The 20426-nt window shown below is 45.7% G+C and overlaps 1 protein-coding gene across 3 annotated transcripts in view; it reads right to left on the bottom strand.

The window, feature by feature from the left end:
• Nucleotides 1-20426, bottom strand: part of SNX7 (sorting nexin 7) — a 202003-nt gene that overhangs the window by 115612 nt on the left and 65965 nt on the right. For 2 of the 3 annotated variants that reach the window (XM_078644235.1, XM_078644244.1), the window contains exons 2-3: nucleotides 15284-15466; nucleotides 6923-7033 (exon numbers count right to left, since the gene is read on the bottom strand). In XM_078644235.1, coding sequence (XP_078500361.1) covers nucleotides 6923-7033; nucleotides 15284-15466 — 294 coding nt within the window. Of the gene's footprint in view, nucleotides 1-6922; nucleotides 7034-15128; nucleotides 15467-20426 lie in introns of all 3 variants that reach the window. The other variant, XM_078644226.1, reaches the window with a different exon arrangement.

Here is a 20426-nt window from a genome sequence, read left to right as displayed (position 1 = left end):
AGTTGGAAGAAATGCCATCACCCCAGAAATCTTTACTAATATTTTGCAATCAGTGAAGTGTTGCCTGGATTAAAAATGGCTTTCCATGATGTGGAACCTTTGAGGACGAAAAGAAGTTAGTAAATAGACATGGCAAACCCAACAAGTCTTGCCATAAATAAATGTATTGACTTTGCCAATGCTTGCATCCTTTGCTAACTCAGTGGCAAAAGCATTCCAAGATGGCAGTCCATACTTGCAGACACCACAGGGGCCAGCTAGGTTTTTTTTGTCAAACTATAACAAATGATAATTTCAAGATGCCAGCGTGCATGAGCAAGCACACATACACACTCACTGACGCCCATCTTGAAACTGTGTGACTTACAGTTTGATAAAAACTAAAGATGGCCTGTGTATCTGCACTCCACAACAGCCACCTTGGAATGGATGTTATCAAATTGTAACAAAAATTACCGCAAGATGGTGGTCGGTGCACGCATATTCACAGCAGCCATTTTGCAATTTTATTTTGTTATCCTTTATTCATCTTTACAAGATGGAGACACTCATTTTTGAACTAATACCTTAAGAAATACATTATGTGAGGGACTCCACATAAATGAGCTGAAGTGAAATGCCCAGTAGCAATTTGCAGCTTTCAAATCCTTGTGTAAAGAATTAAAAAGTAAAAACAAAAAATAAAGTGGTGAGGTGAGTGAAGCTGTGCATTGCCTCAGAAATACGCAGAAGTGAGCAGGTGTTGTCATCCCAAAAAAATGAAAAGAAAAAAGTGGATAGGAAAAGGGGAAAGATCAGATGACTGGAGCTGGGAAGAAGGTAAAACGGAACTGATCTTGAGCGGACAGGCGGTAATAGGGGAGAGTGCAAGCAAAGCGATACACTCCCATGGAGAGCTAAAAGGAATGTAAAGAAAATATCCTTTTCTCTTGAGCAAGGGAATACAACTGATCCAGACTGGTTCTGAATCTAGAATACTGTAACTAATGAATGCACCAGTGTAGCACAAAATAGAAAGCCATCACATAAGGAGCAAGGACCTGAAAAAAAAAAGAAAGTCATCTAATTGTGATCGAGGCGATGACTCAAACCCTGCTCATTGAATTGTCTAGTTGAGAACATATCTCCCACATCATATAGTTGAAGATGTCTGCGGATAAGATTAAAAACAAGCAGTGAAAGGCCAATAGCAGACCCAAATGGAAACTCACACGCACGAGCATCTGGAATTTCTAAGTCCATTTTTAAAACCTCCTCAACAGGGCTTTTCGCTTCGCTCGCCCTAAAAAGTGAAAAGGGAGCATGGATTCACTTGTTCCAAAAACGTAAAACTACAATTGAATGCGAACAATTAAAAAACTACACAATTGCTGATGGTTTCTGTGATAGTAGAGCGTGTGATTCACTCATTATGATGCAATACATTTTCCTAACTTCCACTGACTGACAGAACCCCTTGTATCACTGCACCCACCATAAACATCTTCCATGAGAGGAGCTTAAGGAAGAGATATATAGGACTGACATGAACTGACTGTCAGACTGGATATATGTGCCCTCCAAGAAATGTAGCGTCAATCCTCCTTTACTTGATGTGGCAATGAAACTATCATTCAACTGGCTGAAAATTAACATGTGAAAGAGTCACAAGAGGAATAATTTTGCAGCTATGAATATCTTTAGATATAACACCACCAGATGCCCCTACATTCTATAACAATTCAATTACGAAATCAACAAAATGTGCAAATCACTACATAGTATTAACAATTATGTTTCGGCTTACAGCTCTAGTGGCAGTATGATGTAAGAACTTTTTCAGTAACATGATGGACTGAAAGGTAGCTACAAGCAACTTGTGGAAGAAGCTGCACTAGATTCAACAGGTCCCATGTTCTCCATGCCACAGGACTGAAGCTATACCTCACTAACGAGCCCTATGCAGGCTGAAGCACTTCTGGGGTTGCTTGTGTTCCTATCTTGAGGGCACCTGGCGTGGCGGTTTGGACTGGACTGTTCATTTCGGATCAGGTGAATGGCTGGTCTGGGTCTAGAATGGCACAGTGGACTATAAACGATACACTTTAATGTGAACTGATCAACTGCCAGTGGACAGGATTAATTCATAAATGTATTCCATCACCGTCTTGTTCATTGTAGATTCTATGGGAGGATTCACCCAGCTACATTGCTACTGGGTTATTTCAATGACTAATATGTCTGCAGTGACCAACTAAATTAATATCATTATGTTCTGTAGGAAGAATCCAGGGTGAACTCACCCAATTTGCCATCCACTATTCCTCTAGCTAATGAAGACTAGACACAGGAATATGGAATGCAGATCAAACCGGATTTTAAATGGCTGAACAAAAGAGATTATCTCCTAGGGGCACTTCCACAGTGGATATCAAAGAAGCAGTATCGATTATGTCATTATAAAAATAAAAGAATGATAATGGGACTAGGATTTCAAGCCTATTGATTCAACCGAAAACGACAAGTATCACTTTATCCATCTATTGACCCGAATGAATATTGTCCAATTAAAGTCAATTATGATCAGACTTGCATGGGCAGGTGAGTTTTAGTTGACACTGTCCTTGCAATATAAGGTAGGGGGCTGAGATTTACTACCAGGTGACACAGGATTAATATGCCTGTTATTGGTACCAAAACGATCTAAATGCCCCACACATTGGCTTGGAAAAAGACTTTTCAAAGCCAGTTCTGTTGAGACAATATTGGACGTTCAAGTGAAACAACAGTAGAAGCAGACTTGGTACCATGAACTACCGGGCATGGTGCAGACTGGCTTACCTCACCCGCAAGGACATAATAGATTCACCACTGTTGCTACTGATGGGCCATCTGGATGTGCCACATGAGACAGAACTGAAAGTGATTATGCAAGCTAAACAGGATGCAGATAAATACATTTTTATATATATACACGAAGATAGGAAAGTCATGAACATGCATACATTCAGTGTTACAAAGAAGTGCGTGTCACTTTTTTGTATCATAGGATATTTACTAGGAATATCTGCTAGAATTGGCAGCTATGTCACTGCTCGCCACAGTCGTATCTTCCCATGTTTCTCATGTCACAGTCATATAACCAAATGATGGTAATCATACCAGACCCAAATAGAGTGGCACAGGACAAGAAGGGGAGAGACCTAGAAATAGACATAACAGATGGGCAGTGAACATATTGCTGCCTACAAAGAAAATCTCCCTAAACTGGTGACTCATACTAATGCATTTCAAATACACCCAGAGATGCTACTCTACGCCTCAAGATTTAAAAATACACGAGGTTGAAAGCAGAGACGGGATGCAGAAGATGCAGACTCCAAAGGGAGGACTTCCTGCATTAGGCATGGAGCTGCACATCTATAAAGTAATGCTGGACTGATGTGTATTGTACTGTGTGTCAGATATAAAAGAAGTTTAGCTTCAGCAGGACCTCTTGGTGGCTCTGCTGAAATATGTGAAGACCATTCCAAGGTCACATAGGAAATGTACTGCTTTAGTATTGCTGCCTGCTAAAACAGTGACAAAGATGCCAAAAGAGCAGAAATGGATTGAAGACAGAAAGGCAACAGTTAGAAAGTGGGTCTCCAGTTGGCAGAGATTAGCACCATGTCCAAGTAGGGACCGTAGTCCTAGTGAAGGTAAGTCAGATACACAACCTAAATTAACCTGTGCTCACCCTCTGGTTGCCTGGCATAGATCAGTCAGACTTAACCTTGAAGGCAATGCAGAAAGTATTTTTGCAACACAACACAATGAAACACCACAAAAGGGCTTCACACCAGTTTAGATATATAGATTATTATATTCTTAGTATATTATGAACAAAACAAGACTGAAATGACAAAAAACAATAAATAGAAGTCAAGATACGCCATTTAATGTAGGTGAAAATAGCACATAAAAGTGCAAAGCGCCAACACTTGTTATCTGGTCGCGTTGGACGAAACAAAGTCACAAGCTCAGGCCAACCACGATGGAGCGCAGGCCGGCTACTGGGACCCACTTGGGCCCACTAAACACAGTACCTTAAATCCTGGTGCATGGTCTGCGCGGCATTGCTTTGCGAGGCTTTGCATCGTCTGGCATAGGTTCTGAGAAGCTGTGCAGCGAGGCTTTCCGTTGCGTCCATCCTGGGGATCTGTGTGGTGAGGCTTTGCCGGGTATGGCATCACTTTGCATCAACCCCTGGGAGCTGTGTAGTGATGCTTTGCAGGGCTGGGTGTCACTGTGCATTGGTTCCGTTGGACTGGCAACTCCGTTGCAAGGCTTTCTGGGGCTTCGTAGCACCCGGTGTCGATTCCAGTGAGGCTGGCAGCTGTGCAGCGAGGCTTTGTGTTGGTTCTGATGAGGTCCACAGAAAGGCAAAGCACCTTTGGCCCACTTCCAAAGGTCCAGGACTGAGGTGGCACCACTTCACCACTTGGCAGGGAAGACTCACATATGGCAGAGTCCAAGTGCAGGAAAAGGTTGGTTGAAAGTCTTTTGTGTCCCTGAGACGTCAACAACAGGAGGCAAGCTAACAAGCCCTTCGGGAAACTTAAGTTCAAGGATGTAGAGCACAGGTCCAATCCTCATCACTCATAGGGACAGAGCAGCAGGCAGCAGGCCAACACAGAAAAGCAGGTAGCAAAGTAGAAGTTCCTCCTACAATACAGCTGTTCTTCTTCCTGGTAGAATGTCCTCAGTGTCAGCAGTGTTCTAAAATGGTGGTGTCAGAGGTCCAGTACTTACACCTAAAGTAGGTAGACTTCAAAGAGATGCTTTGAAGTGCATAAGGCCCTGCCTTTCCTGCCCTGGCCCCAGACTCACTACAGAGGGGGTATGCAACCCTTTGTGTGGGGACAGGCACAGCCCTATTCAGGTGCAAATATCTATTCCTCCCTCTTATCCTGACTCAGGATAACCCCCCCAACATGCAGATGGCTGTTCAGTCACACCTACTCTGCCTTTGTGTGTGGCTGTCTGAGGGGAATGCAGGAAGCCAGCTGTCACCCACCCCAGATGTGTATTCCAGAGACAGGCAGAAGGTACCAAATGGTTTAAGTAAGAAAATGCCAACTTTCTAAAAGTGGCATTTTTAGAACTGCAATTTAAAAACAAACTTCACCATAACTTGTGTTATTAAATTGTGAGTCCAGAGACACCAAATTGGATTTTCTGATCTTGTCCCCATGAGTAACTATACTCATAATATGTTATAAGGCAGCTCCCATGTTAACCTATGGATGGAAGGCAATGTTAACCGATCATACTGATAGATTGGCTAGCTCGAGTTCATTCATTATGGTTTCAAGACCAATCACTGGAATCCTGGCAGTAGATGGGGAAGAGTAGCACTCAATATAGCATAGACCGAGGGCTTCTGGTTCTATATACTAATGTTAATGGCATGTGGTTCCAAGGAGGCCTCTGTGATCAGACAGCAAACACAGTAATGTCTAGAAGGATTGACTACTTGGTGGTCAGTGTAATCTAAAAAAGTGACAATATCAATACAGCAATATCAGTGATGTTCATGCTATACAGTTAATTTAATTTGCTTAGGGGGTCTTGTCATTAACCGGTTCTACAGATAGATTGACTAGCTTGAGTTCTTTCATTATGGTGTTAAGACTAATATCTGGAATCCTGGCAGAAGATGGGGAAAAGCAGCACTCAATATAGAATGGACTGAGGGCTTCCTTTCTAAACCCGAATGTTAATGGCATGTGGTTACAAGGAGGCCTCTGTGATCATGCAGCAAACAGAGTAGTGTCTAGAAGGATTGACTACTCGGGGTTCAGTGCAATGTAGAATAGGAGAATTCAGAACAACTGATTTCAGTATAGTTTAGCCAGTCATTGAAAAATCAAAGTTGAGACCAAATGCAGAGAACAATGCAGTGGTTCGGTGTAGATTAACGTGGTATATTTCATAGCAGGTCAGACACAAAGGAGCAGACCTCCATATATTGTAACATGGCAAGCAGGTGAAAGGGTGCAGTCACAATAAAGCATGATCCCAAGAGGGCAGCCACTTTCAAATCTGTGGTAGTCTGTTTTTTGAGTTCTAATTTCTCTTATCAGCACCGTCCTGGCCCTATAGCCAGCCAACAATTCAACCAGGAAATCGAACTAATCAAAAAGAAAGTCAGCAGATGTTGGAACAAAGCATTTCGGAACACCTCAGCAGTGAAGCATGCCACATTTTCACCTACACCTCCTTTTCAGCTGGGAAGCAGAATAGGAAAGTATACGGAAAGGTAATAGAAGGTAAGGAGAAGACTTGCGACTCAGGTTTACACTGCGAGAGATATCATCTTCAGATCAATACAGCACGGGTGAGGTCTTGAAGTTACAAGCTCCTCTCGCACCACTCATGGTCATTCAGGAGGGTGGGTATCACCTCCCAACATTGATACCTTCACTTTCAGGCCACTGATCAGCAGCACGGATAGCACATTTGGGGCCCTTCGACTTCAAGAAGAACTCCCTGTCTCTGAAATCAGAGTTGCTGACATTACTGTAGTAATAAGGCTCTAATCCTGCATGTGCCTTGGAGTGTTAAGTCAAAATGGCCATTTGCTCTGTGCTAACAACGTTTTTTAAACAGTGGCATAATGGTTTGTTTAAAATGAAAACTTCTTAGTGGCGTAAACAAATACCCTGGTACTGAAATTGCTAAAATAAACAAGCCTTGTCAAATGTCCAAGAACATGCACACTGTAAAACACTGCAATTATCAATGCATGGACAAGCAGCATAAATTAGACACTAAGCAATTTCCATTGTTGATCTGTGATGTTACAATCACCAAATTAAACCGTATAATGAAAGATAGATTTTTTTAGACAGGATTCACATACTTTCAGAAGGTACATTAAAGAAACAAGCTTTCTTACCGGAATAATTAACGTGGGGTGAGTCTCCTCAAGCTTGCTCTTTAGCCAAAGGAAATCCTGGTAACGCCTTCGAACTTCATATTCGCTGGAGTCAAATTCACTTCGAGTTGTCTACAAATGAAAAGAAAATAATAAAACCTCATATATAATGTCAAACTAAAATATTACTATTTATTAAAGGTCTATGAAAAGTGTGACTCGACTGTGGAAATTATCCACATCTTCATTACTTTGTTTTAGGGCTTTTGGAAAATGTAAATCAGAAAAATAAAAAAAAGAATGTTTCCGTCACAAAAGTAGGGAACATACTAATGCTATAAGTCGATGGCATAAACTAAGCCCATTACTATTTTTTTTAGTTCATAAACTGAAATTATCTCTTCTGTCTCCAATTAGGAGTTCCTTAATGTAGGCATCTTGCCAAACTTGAAGTTAACTATCCACAACTAATTAAAAGTGGTAAAAAATGGCATGTTGTATTCTAACTGGACACAGGGACTTATCTATTGTAATCACAAGAAGGCTATAAGTCTTAAAGTCTTCACCAGCGGTTAACAATTTGACTTCAGTGGACTCCCACTGTATCACTACTGGAAGCTAGGGAATCACGTCCTAGGCAATGTCTATAATTTGAACCACAAAGCAATGCATAGAAGTACATAAACAGGAATGAATCAAACAAATAAAATAATCACACATTATATATAAATCATAGGAAGTTTGGATCGCTTCAAAATGTGGTTTTATTTCTAAAAGATGAAACAGTATTGTGACTATCTTACCACTTTTTTTGTTCCTAGTGCATGCTATCTTTTTTGTAGATCGGCAGATCGGGCTGGACTGTTCCCATGAGGAACAGGGTCAAGACTGATTTGCATATGGCTAGGTCCAAACTGGGGTGGCGTGGTGAGCAAAAAAGTGATGGATTAAACCCAGATCCTTGTGACTGGGAGTGAATGTTTATTTTGTTCAGCATTCCGTTCATCATTTGTTCCTTTTGCCTTTGTCGCCCTAAGTGGGAAGGGTATGCCCATACATGGTGTAATACGGTGCATGCAGTCTAGTCTTTGGTGGGTGGAGTTAGGGGGGTCACAGGAAGAGGAGGAGCAGGGACAGGAAGGGAGCAGTTAGGATAGGGACGAGGTCAGGAGCAGAAGCATGAATAAAGGCTCCGTGAATAATACATAGTGTGTCTGTCGTGATTTGTAGCACGACACTACAGCTGGCGACGAGGGTGGGATGGTGCACTCTGCCATCACCTGGACCCCTCGAGACGAGTGACCCGTCCCGTGCAGCACACTGAAGGAAGTCGCCGTCGCAACACGTGCGCCCTGCAGAAACCGCCGCCGAGAGCGAAGCGGCCAGCGGTAAATGCCCGCCGCTCCGTGACCAGCTGGTTGTGTGGAGCCCAGTCGGGAAAGCGCTGTCGAGCGCTAGAATTGGGTGCCCACCCCGGATCGTGAGGTCGAGTGTGCGGCGGAAGAGACGGAGGTCGGGAGCCCACCCTGAACCTACCTGCCGCTCTGGTGTCCAGGGAGCGTGTGGGGTGCTGTTTGCTGCAAGGACCGGCTGCCGGTTAGTGCTGGTTGATGAAACGTGAGCCTGGAAGGTTGAATAAGGCCAAATCTCGTGGGAAACGTGTTTTCCATAGTGGCGGCCATTTTGAAGTCAGGCAGTGAGCTCCAGTCCCTATTGAAAGCATAGGGTGGCCATTTTGAAGTCAGGCAACCGGATGTCAAGCAGAAAGCACATGCAAATGCAAGAGGTGAAATGAGAAAACAAACACAAGCCAACACAAGAGTCAACACGAACAAGCACGAGCAAATACAAGAGGTGGAATAAGGAAACAAGCACAAGCAAAGGCAAAGAGTGATAAAAGCAAGACAAAGAAACACGAGCAAAGACAAGGGACAAAGAGATAAATCAAAATGTCAACGTCACCTCGCAGAAATGTCGCGGGTACAGCGGCGGCCACGCCGAATACAGCAGGCATCTCATATCTGCGCGCCCCAGAACCCCTAGCCCTGATAGCTGGAGGCGGCATGGGCCTCCGGTGGCAAGAATGGTTCGAGCACTTTGAAGATTTTATGAAAGGATCAAAAGTCACAGATGAAGATGAAAAATTAATCGCGTTGCGCAATCTGGTTGGGAAAGAAGTTGGCAAGCTAATCAAGGAACTGCCGACTGCGGAAACAGGATCATATGCCAAGGTGCGAGATGCTTTAAATAAAAAGTTTTTATATTAGAGAAATGTAGATTATGAAAGGTACATGTTTAACCTAGACTGTCAAGAAAAGGAAGAACTAATGAGCACGTTCATAACAAAACTTCGACGACTGTCCCGTTATTGTGAATTTGATACTTTTTCTACGGAGGATGCCATTAGACTGCGAATCATTGAAGGATGCCAGTCGGAGACCCTCAGAAGGCGGCTTTTACGGAAGAGTCATACCTTAGACGAAATCGAAGAGATGACCCGAGTTCATGACCAAGCAGAGAAACATGCCAGAAAAATGGAGGCGGGACGTGTTGAGAGGCGGGAACAAGCTTATCGCCTACAAACCAGTACCACTCGCAGACACTCCCGAGATCGAAGGCGGACATCGAGACCTTCTTCCCGCCAACGCTATGCGGGTCGCAGACGCCATGAGTCTGGCCGTGGAGACAAGAAACGAGACCGCCCCCTGAGGTGTTGCAGGTGCGGATATGACTACCCACACACGGATGCGTGTTCGGCGCTTGGACAGCAGTGTAGAAAGTGCGGAAGAGAAAATCACTTTGAGATTGTTTGTGGAGAGTATTGTAAAGACAGAACGAAAGAAACAATGAGATCCTCTTGCCCTGTCACAAAACGACATCATGCAAAGGCAGTTCAGGATCGGCCAGAGTCATCCTCTGCCTCCTCACACTCTAGCAGAGAGTCTCGCAAGTCACAGTGGATGAGAAGATCTCCATCCAGAGAATCCAGGTCAGCATCTCCAGCATCACTGTACACTGACGAATATGCCAGTATGGTAGCTGATCTGGACCAATTGAAGAAATACCCCAGATTGGACAAAAGTGTGGGAACCCATGCAACCAAGTTTGTACTGGACAGTGGGGCATCACTGAACTATATCCCCGTAACCGAGTACAACAAAATGCAACCGCGACCCACCCTGAGTCCAGCATACGTCAGAGTGTACAGGTGGATGTCGAAGAAACCTCTCCCATGCCTGGGAAAATTTGCAACCACGCTCAAGCACAAAACCACATCTGTGCCGGCCCACATACATGTCACTGAAGGACCGGAAGCTGACTGTCTCCTCAGTTTACCCACTGCTGAGCGTCTTCGGCTGGTTGAAATTCTGTATCGGGTGAGTGATGATCCTGACATCATACACAAATTCCCTAAGCTGTTCTCCGGACTTGGAAAGATGACCAAATGCCAGATCCGGTTGCATATCAATTAACAAATACGGCCTGTCGCACAACACCACAGGCGAGTGCCCTTCCACCTTCAACAAGCTGTGGAAGATGAAATTCAAGAATTATTGCAAACAGACATTATCGAGCGGACAGAAGGCCCAACCAAGTGGGTTTCACCCGTGGTGATCGTGCCAAAGAAGGGCACACCAGGAAAGGTGAGCCTGTGTGTGGATATGAGGCTTCCAAACACAGCTATCGAAAGAGAACGTCATCCAGGACCTCATTTAAGCGACATGATTTCATCTCTTAATGGCGCATGGGTCTTTTCCAAGCTAGACCTGAACAAAGGGTACCACCAGTTCGAACTACATGAGAAGTCGCGCTATATAACAACATTCGCCACCCATCTAGGGCTGTTCCGATATAAGCGACTTAGCTTTGGAATTTCGTCTGCAGCGGAGATTTTCCAAGGAGCCATCCGCCAGACCATACATCACATACCAAATGCACTAAACTACAGAGATGACATTTTAGTGTACGGTGCGAATGTCCAGGAACATGACAAAGCACTAGACCGGGTGTGCCATGCTCTCCTGGAAGCCAACCTCACCCTCAACAAAGAGAAGTGTGAATTCCATCAATCCACCCTAAAATTCTTTGGACACGTGTTTTCCGGAGCCGGGATGAAGCCTGATCCTGAGAAGGTGATAGCTTTAAACGACACTAAAAGTCCACAAGACGTGAGTGACATCAGATCTTTCGTGGGCATGGCGAGTTACTGCGCCAGGTACATCAAAGATTACGCCACCATCAGTCATCCGCTACGTGCTCTTACCAAACAAGGGCAGACATTCACCTGGACTTCCCAATGTGAGCAGGCGTTTCAGGAAATTAAACGAGCCGTTGAGTCCGCTGACAATCTAGCTTACTTCAGCCCCAAAAGGAACACTGAAATCACTGTTGATGCCAGCCCAGTGGGACTAGGCGCGATACTAGCTCAATTTGACAACGACACGGACAAGAGACACATTGTGGCCTACGCCAGCAGAAGCTTAACGGACACTGAGAAGGCTTATTCTCAACCGGAGAAAGGAAGTCTTGCTGTTGTGTGGGCCTGCAAACATTTTCATATATGGCAAGCACTTCACGCTAGTAACCGATCATCAAGCGCTGGTTACCTTTTTCGGAAACCCTAGAGCCAAAATGCCACCTCGAATTGAGCGCTGGGGTTTACGTTTGCAAGAATATTCTTACACTATTGTACACAAACCGGGAAAGTCAGCTAACCCGGCTGATTACATGTCGAGACACCCTCAAGTGTCGCAGACATCTAACCCATCCCTGGTCGAAGAGTACATTCACTTCGTAGTGGACCAAGCCAGACCCCAAGCGGTTCCCCTCGAAGCCATATGTGAGACCACAGCTCAAGATGACATCCTTCAAAAGGTGATGCGCCGATTGCAGACTAACCGGTGGTGCCATGACAACGAGGAAGACGGGGACGATCCACACACCCGACAAGAGATGCAGGCTTTCAGGCACGTGAGCGAGGAACTATCCGCCACCTCAGAGGGGCTCCTACTGAGGGATCAACGGATCGTTATTCCCATGCGACTCCGCCAGGGCGTCATCAATCTTGCACATGAGGGTCACCGTGGCGTGGTAGCTACCAAAAGAGCGCTCAGAGAAAGAGTATGGTTCCCGCTACTGGTTGAGCTTACGTTGAAAGACTGTCCTCAGTGCCAACTCGTGAATCAAGGAGATCCTCCAGCTCCTCTCCAAATGTCAAAGTTGCCCGTCAGTGTTTGGCAAGAGCTCGCCCTAGACTTCTATGGACCCCTTCAGTCGGGGAAATACGTCCTAGTGATAATGGACGAGTACTCCAGATTCCCCATAGCACAGTTTGTGTCATCCACCAATGCCACTAGCACTATTGCTGTTCTGGATGAAGTCCTTGCTGCCTGGGGTGTTCCGAAAGAAGTTAAGACTGACAATGAACCACCATTCAATGGACAGGACTTTGGGGAATTTGCGAAACACCTCAACTTCCGATATCGCAAAATTACTCCCCTATGGCCCCAGGCCAATGGAATGGTGGAGAGGTTCATGGCTACCTTAAAAAAGACATTCCAGCAAGCTACCCTTGACAAGAAAGACTTTCAAGCGGCCCTAAATGAAGTTCTAAGAGCATATCGGACCACTCCCCATGCCACCACCGGGAAGTGTCCTGCCACACTCATGTTGGGACGACCGATCAGGACACGGATACCTACGTGGGAAGGTGCCTTAATGCCGGTGTCGTCCAAAAGTGCACACGAGGAGTTAGTGGTTGCTGACCGTGAGCGCAAGAACAAGATCAAGTCCTACGCCGACGAGCGGCGGAGAGCAAGATCTCCATCCCTTCACGAAGGGGACTGGGTGTTGGTCAAGCAGGAACAACAGAAGAAAACAGACTGTAAATTCAGAGCTGAACCTTTAATAATCACACAGCAAAAAGGTACGATGATAACAGCCGAATTAGAGAACAAGAGAATTACACGGAATGTCTCACATTTTCAAAGGTGCACTCCGGTCGTTAAAGATGCCCTCAACAAAGCGACTGAATGGCTGACTACAGAGAGGCCCGAAACTGTCTCCGCAGCACAGATACCTGAGAATCCGACGGAAGCTGAATTTGAAAACGGAGGTGTGCTCCTGCGGCCGAAACTAACTATTCGCCGACCTACACGGTTAATTGAAGAACATTAATCAAGTCAGACTTTGCTATTTGTTAACAAAGGGGGAGATGTAATACGGTGCTTGCAGTCTAGTCTTTGGTGGGTGGAGTTAGGGGGGTCACAGGAAGAGGAGGAGCGGGGACAGGAAGGCAGCAGTTAGGATAGGGACGAGGTCAGGAGCAGAAGCATGAATAAAGGCTCCGTGAATAATGCATAGTGTGTCTGTCATGATTTGTAGCACGACACTACACATGGGTCCCGTGCTCTCTGCGCCACTGGATTCCAGATAGCCTGGATGATGAGGGGTGATGCCCCAAAACCAGTCCCAGGATTATTGTTTCCAGTCCAGGGAGGACAGCTCCACTGGATTCAAGCTAGCCTGCCTGATGAGGGGTGATGCACCAAAACAGGGCCCAGGATGCTTCTTTCTGGTCCAGAGAGGACCTGGCTTGGCAGTATGGGCTGGACTGTTACCATGAGGAACAGGGTCAAGACTGATTTGCATATGGCTGGATCCATACTGGGGTGGCATCGTGAGCAAAAGAATGATAGAATAAACCCAGATCCTTGTGACTGGGGGTGAATGTTTGCTTTGTTCAACATTCCATACATAATTTGTGCCTTTTTCTTATGTTGACCTAATTGGGAAGGGTATGCCCAGACGTGGGTCAGGAACTTACTGCACAACTGGATTCAAGCTAGCCTGGCTGATGAGCGGTGATGCCCCAAAACCTGTCCCAAGATGCTTGTTTCCAGTCCAAGAAGGACCTGGCTTGGCATTTCGGGTTGGACTGTTCCGAGGCTGATTTGCATATGGCTGGGTCCAAACTGGGGTGGTGAGCAAAAGAATGATGGATTAAACCCAGATCCTTGTGACTAGGGGTGAATGTTTGCATTGTTCAGCCTTCTGTCCATCATTTGTTCCTTTTGACTTTTTTGTAAGGGCATTCGAAAGCTTAAGCTGGGGCCACCAAACTCCCTAATTAGGTCATGTTTGCTGCTACCATAGATCAAGCTAATGGTAGCAATTTAAATGTTTGTTTTCACCTTCAAATTCCTTCACATGTACAGAGAGTTTAACAATGTTAAATTCTGCTTTTTTATCTATATTTACTTTATTATGCTACTAATATTTTTACATGTTCCCAACAGTCATAGATCCCCAGAGTAGGCGTCAGAGATCCAAGTTTAGGAACCACTGGTCTAAACCTCAATTGTGTGAGATACATCTGGCATGTCATAGAACTTTTATTGTTGATGTTCTTTTCAGAAGAGAGTCTGAAAGGCTCCGTATTCTATCCAACTGGAGACTAAAGCAAGATCAGACTTGAAAATGTTGTTGATATAAGGTAAAAGTAAAGAGTTTAAAATGTGCTTCTGACAACAAAATATAAAAGACTCTCAGGTGTATTGACATAATATGTTTTTTGGTATATCTGACTTTCTCAAGTGCGAATCAAGCACCTTCAAGTGTTGGATCACTGCATATGGATAGGAGCTCGCAGAAAGACATATGTGAACTCGTCAACACAACCGAGTGCATCTCAGGAATATATTATATCACGGAGCATATTTGTTGACATTTCTCTTCTTTTAGGTTTCCATGCTCTTATTGGCCTTTCTAGGGCCTGAATTAAATAACAATATCAGTAACCACCAATGAAGACACAGCAATAGATTAGTGTGTACTATCTGAAATCCATGCAGATCCATGCCAAACTTAACAGGAGGCAATATACTTTCATCTTTTTCATTAGTCACACACTGTGAACTGTGTATCTGAAGACTTGGGCTCTATAGCCATATATTTCTGAAAATCCACCACTCTGTCAGAAGTGAGATTCTCTAACAGACCCTTGGCATTCCAATTTAAAATAATCCATAACATTATAAATAATTCATTTTATTTTCTAAAAGAAAACAGTTCTACATTTAAGTAACTTGTCAGTAGCTTTAAGGATAAATCAAGCAAAAGTATTATATATAATGCATTAATCCCATATGGTATAATATTGCGAATGTGAATAACAACAATAATAACCACTCCAGCTAAAATGACGCTATGAGAAACCAAAACATACCTTGCCTGTTGGTGCTTATTATTAGCCCCCTCTCTGGTACACGTTTTATCGACTTCAGAAGCATGAAAGACATGGGCAGTGCCAATGATGGCTAGAGACACTTGCCTCAGCAGCACCTGCTTAGTGCATAAACCATATAAAGAGATCACACTCACTTTTGTTACAACTCTGTATGTAATGAAAGTCTCAATTGCAGTAATGTGGCTTTCAGGATCGTCCACTGTAATGAATATATCACTGATATCCGGCTCATCTTCGAACTTGTACTGATTAATCATGGATGAAGGTGATGTAGGCACCAAAGAGCTAAACGAGTTTCCATCTGTCAGGGTTGTATCCTGTGGATAGAAAACGTTCTGGATTTAGTGCACCAAGCCCATCACATTAAGGTGTGGCAAAACACCAATTGCTGTTTACATCAAGAAGGAAGGTGTTCATTTCATCTACATGTACCAATTAGGCTGTAGAATTACTGAGTGATAAATGCCTTTCTTGATCACGCTTCAGATAACCGTACTGAACACCACCGACTAGGAACATAAGCATTTTGTTAACAGTATTTGTTCACGACATTCTTAGCACATTAAAATATAAACACTTTTCGAGCCAGGAAGTGACCCTCCCCAAAATAAGCTCCTTCAAAGGATCAAACTTGTGCAATAGGAGTTCTGAACGTATGTTACTTTCTGTTGTCGAACTCCATGCAGCAGCAATAAATGACAAAGCTAACAGGTAACTGCGAGGAATTGTTATAATGGACTACCCATCATTTTCCTTGAGATATGCATTGTTCTAACCATCCCCTCCCCTGCTTTGGTTTATGTTGCATTAGATTTGTTTTGTGGGATGATCGATTTCCTGTAATCTTATATCAATCACCTCTGAGCGTAGATGTAAGGGGTGCACACCTATTGGCTAGAGTTGTGGTTCAGTGAAACTTTCATGTCAAGATCAACATGGTCTGAACTTGTGAAGCTGAAAAGTGAACATGAAACAAAGAATTCCCACATGTAGCTACCTGCTTCTGGTCTGCAGCACTCGTGACATGAGGTCTTTGGAGAAGTAAGTGTCTTATTGCTTACCGGTAATCTTCATTACCCCGATTAGGGTCCTCCTCGTCCCAGTCCTTACTACGTGAGGCAGTCCTGCCTCCACCCAGCCAATCAAAACTCCAGAAATCCAAAGTTCAAGGTTACATAAGCCCCTCCCACCCACCGCCATGCCTATTATCAACAAGACTCAGACACAAACACAGCGGGAGGGAGGGAAGAGGATTGGGACGGGGAGGACCCTAATCGGGGTAATGAAGATTACCGGTAAGTAATGAGATATTACTCCCTTATGAGTCCTCCCCGTTCCAGTCATTACTATGTGAGGAACTCACAAGTAGAGAATCAATAAGAAAAAATGCAGGACACCAGGGATCCAAGCAAAAGTACAAAACTTTAAACAATAAAGTACCAACGAACCGCAGCGTACAAGACGCCAACAGAATTAGTCAGAAGAGGCAAGGATAACATCAAGCCGAGAATGTCGCACAAAAGTGTGACGGGACTGCCAAACGGCCACCCCACACATCTCCTGGATAGAGACCCCGCCGCCTTAGCTCAGGAAGCAGACACAGGACCCACAGGAGACAAACAGGGCAGGAGAAACCCGAAACTGCAGCGAACGTTGGAGGCGAAGCAGAAGAGCCCTGCAAACACCCAAGAAGGGGAACAGGAGAAACCCCCTCAGTAGGCAAATCAGGAAGCAACACTTCCAGCCGCAATAGGAAACTCGAAGAAACAGGCAGAAAAGCCGGAATAAGCCGCAAAACAACCCAAACCAGCAGAAACTGCAAAGAAGGGAATGAAACGAGCAATGCACCCAACTCACCCAACCGACGAGCAGAGGCGAAGGCCAGCAAAAAAAAACCCACTGCAGCGGACAACCACAACAAGTCCGCCACAAACAAGGGCACGAAAGGAGCAACCGCAGACCCCGCAAAACAGCAGGCAAAGCCCCGAGAAGAATCGAGCACAGGAGAGCCCGAACAACGAAGCACAAAGCTCCGAAGAAGCTGACTCACCAAAGGGCAACAACCACTAAGGAATTCCCAAGACCCTGACAAGCACAAACCGCCGTCAACGAGCAGACAAAGCGGAAGGTAAAAAAAAAACAGCAACAAACCAAGGCTGGAGAATCCAGCACAGAAACAGGAACCCCAACACGGATTCCGACCAAGAGAAGAGCACCAGGAAACAAAAGAGCCCCAACGTGCATCACAGCTCCAAAGAGCAGAAGGCCAACGCGACCAACACTCGCCACAGGCCACCACAGAAGAACAGCCCAAAGACGCCAAAGACAGTCGCTCAATATCCAGGCCGTCACAAGCAAGTGACAATGATAGAGCAAAGACAGCTGCGGACCCATAAGTAGAGCTGGAGGCAAGAGAGGCCGGCAAAATCTGACCCCCGCCATCAGCAGCAGGAGCGGAAACCAAAGACAGCAAGGCCAAACCAACAACACAGACACTCCCCGCTCCAAACCTCCGCAAAACCCCTGAGAGGAGAAAACAGGAGGGAAGGCATACAGAAAACCCAAAGGCCAAGGAAACGAGAGAGCAAACCCGAAGGACAGACCACCCTGGAACAAAAACCGGGGGAGAAGAGCAACGGGAGGGGACGCAAACAAGACCGAACCAAAGAGTCCCAAACCAAAGACAAAAGGACAAGGAACAAAGAAACAGACAGAGGGAATGCTACATTAATCAGCATGTCATCCCAGCGCAGGGGCCATTCCAAGCACCTGTGCATTGTCCCAATATAAGGATATGTCCCCGCAAAACAAGCGCCAGCAAGGCCCCGGAGGCAAAACCGTACTGAAGGAACCGACGAGAGCCAGGACCAGGAACAGAGAGGAAGAAGACCCCCGGCCCCACTCCACCACCAAAACCAGCACAACAGAGCGCAGTGACAAAAAATAGGCCGACCCCAAAGAAGATGGCAGAACGCATCACAGTGCCAACGGACAACGAAGCAACAGTGAAAACAGCCTAAAAAGGAGACGGCCCCAGAATGAAAACAGGCAACCAAGAACTATGAGTGACAGGACCCACCATTCAGAAATCAAACTGGACCAACGAGCCAGGAACAACTGAGCCGAGCCCCCAAATCGCAACAATGTCAACAAAGGAGACAGGGGAACTACAAGCAGGCCAACACCAGGAGCGGAACACATAACCTGAAGAGGAAGAGACGCAACCACCAGGCCACAGAGACTCCTCCTGGGCACAACATATGCGACCGACACCCAGGGGCTGCAGCAGGCGCCGCAGAGGCTGGGAACCAAATGGAATCCAAAAGAGACAGGCAGTGGACCAAGGCGCCAGGGTAGTGACAAAGCACCAAAGCGTGGGCCCGAGAGATATCTCACCAGCCCCCCCGCCCCGGTAGCCGACGATAAGGCCCAACCATCCGGGCCAAGACAGGAAGGTAGGACCCCCAAGAAAAGATCCTGCGAAGCACGGTGCGAAAAAGAGAAAGCACGCACCCCAAAAGGAGAAGCAACATACGAACTCTTGAGAGCGGAATCCACCAACCGCCCAAACTGGACCTCCAGGGAAGCCGCCTCCAAAGACAGAGGGAGCAAAAAGAAGAAAATGGAGGATACCGGATGACAAAGACCGCCAGGCAAAACCGTGTCCCCAGAAAGCGAGGAATACCCCGCATGGCAATGGCAGGTCACATCGCAGCCAGTACAGCCAACAGGACAGTCTGAAATGGCAGGTCAAAAACAGGAATAAACCCTGCAGTACTAAATGTAGCAGGTAGAAGACCCAGCACTACCAGACCATGGACCACGAAAACCCTGAATGCATTCCCCAACAGGGGAATTGTCCACGACCCCACCAACAGTAGAAGATGGCTTAGCCGTATGCACCAGCAGCGCAGACAGCGCAAAACAGCCCATGAAAAACTGCAAAAGAACACCCCCCTGCAGCTCCAGGACATCATGCTGCATGAACAAAGAGAATGCATTTTTTTAAAGCACAGCATGAAAATTAACATCCCAAGTCACTTTGACAGCAATGGCAGGACTTGAACCCTTGCCTCAGGTGAGAGTCGGTGACACCAGAGGCATAAGACATACCATTGAGCTATATCTCCTTGGATGCACCTGAGAAGAAGTCCCCTCACACATGGCGAGCAAAGGAGTAAACCCCACAGGAAATCTCCCAACACACCAATAAAGGAAGTGCCCAGCAACCTCCATGAAGCACTGCCCCCAAACATCAATCTCGGATGTGAGACCGGAAAAATAAACAAAAAGGGCAGCCCTGCAGTCTCCACCCACAGCCACATATGAAGAACATGGCTGCAGGGGCCAGACGCTGCACTAAAGCACCAGCGCTGGAACGGCCTGGGGCCAGAACACCAGGAGGGCTCCCCGCTCCAGCCCAGCACATGAACGGGGAGTATCCTGACCCCAGAACAGGAGCGTGGCTGACCGGAGGACCGGCGCGGCCGCGCCGGGAGAAATTTGAAAAGACGAAAATCAGAAACATTAAAAAATGCAAAAGAAACGCTCACGGCACCGCCAAACCATCCAGAAGAAAACCGAACAGAGGTAGGAACCGGGAGCACCAGCGTTCCGAACTCCGTCGGAGCAGAAAAAAAACAGGCATGGCGGTGGGTGGGAGGGGGTTATGTAACCTTCGAACTTTGGATTTCTGGCGTTTCTATTGGCTGTGTGGAGGCAGGACTGCCTCTCGTAGTAAGGACTGGGACGGTGAGGACCCATGAGGGGGTAATGTTACACTCCGTCTGCACGTGCCGTCTTGGATGGATGGAGTGTAGTTCACACATGCAGAAATGCTCGGTATGAAGTTTATCTGTGTTGGGTTGCGAATGCAAAGGGTATTGTACATTAAATGCTGCGGTAGTTGCGTTCTCTTACTTATAAGTGCCATACAAGTACAAGTGTAACATGAAGAGGGATATCTAACTGTGTGAGAAGCAAGTTGTGGAGGGAGACTCAATTGAGCCTACTGTTATTAGAGAAGAGAAAAAAATACTAAAAGCTCTATGAATTAAAGGAACATTGTACATTGTATAGAGATCATCGAGAAAGAACATCCAATTCTACAGGTTAGTATGCTAGTTGGTGTAGCTTGTTGTCTTGATTTATTTTTTAATTTATTTTGCTGCTTACTGCAATTTTAATTCTTTCTGTTTTTGTAACCATGGAAGCCGCAACCATAGGTGATCCTCCATTATTGTTATCATAAGCAGGAGAACATATACTGCTGCAGAG

Source organism: Lissotriton helveticus, chromosome 1_1 (genome assembly GCF_964261635.1).
Source record: "Lissotriton helveticus chromosome 1_1, aLisHel1.1, whole genome shotgun sequence".
Classification (NCBI taxonomy): Eukaryota; Metazoa; Chordata; class Amphibia; order Caudata; family Salamandridae; genus Lissotriton; species Lissotriton helveticus.
The sequence above is the reverse complement of the archived record's forward strand: the minus strand, read 5'-3'. Positions and strand labels throughout refer to the sequence as shown.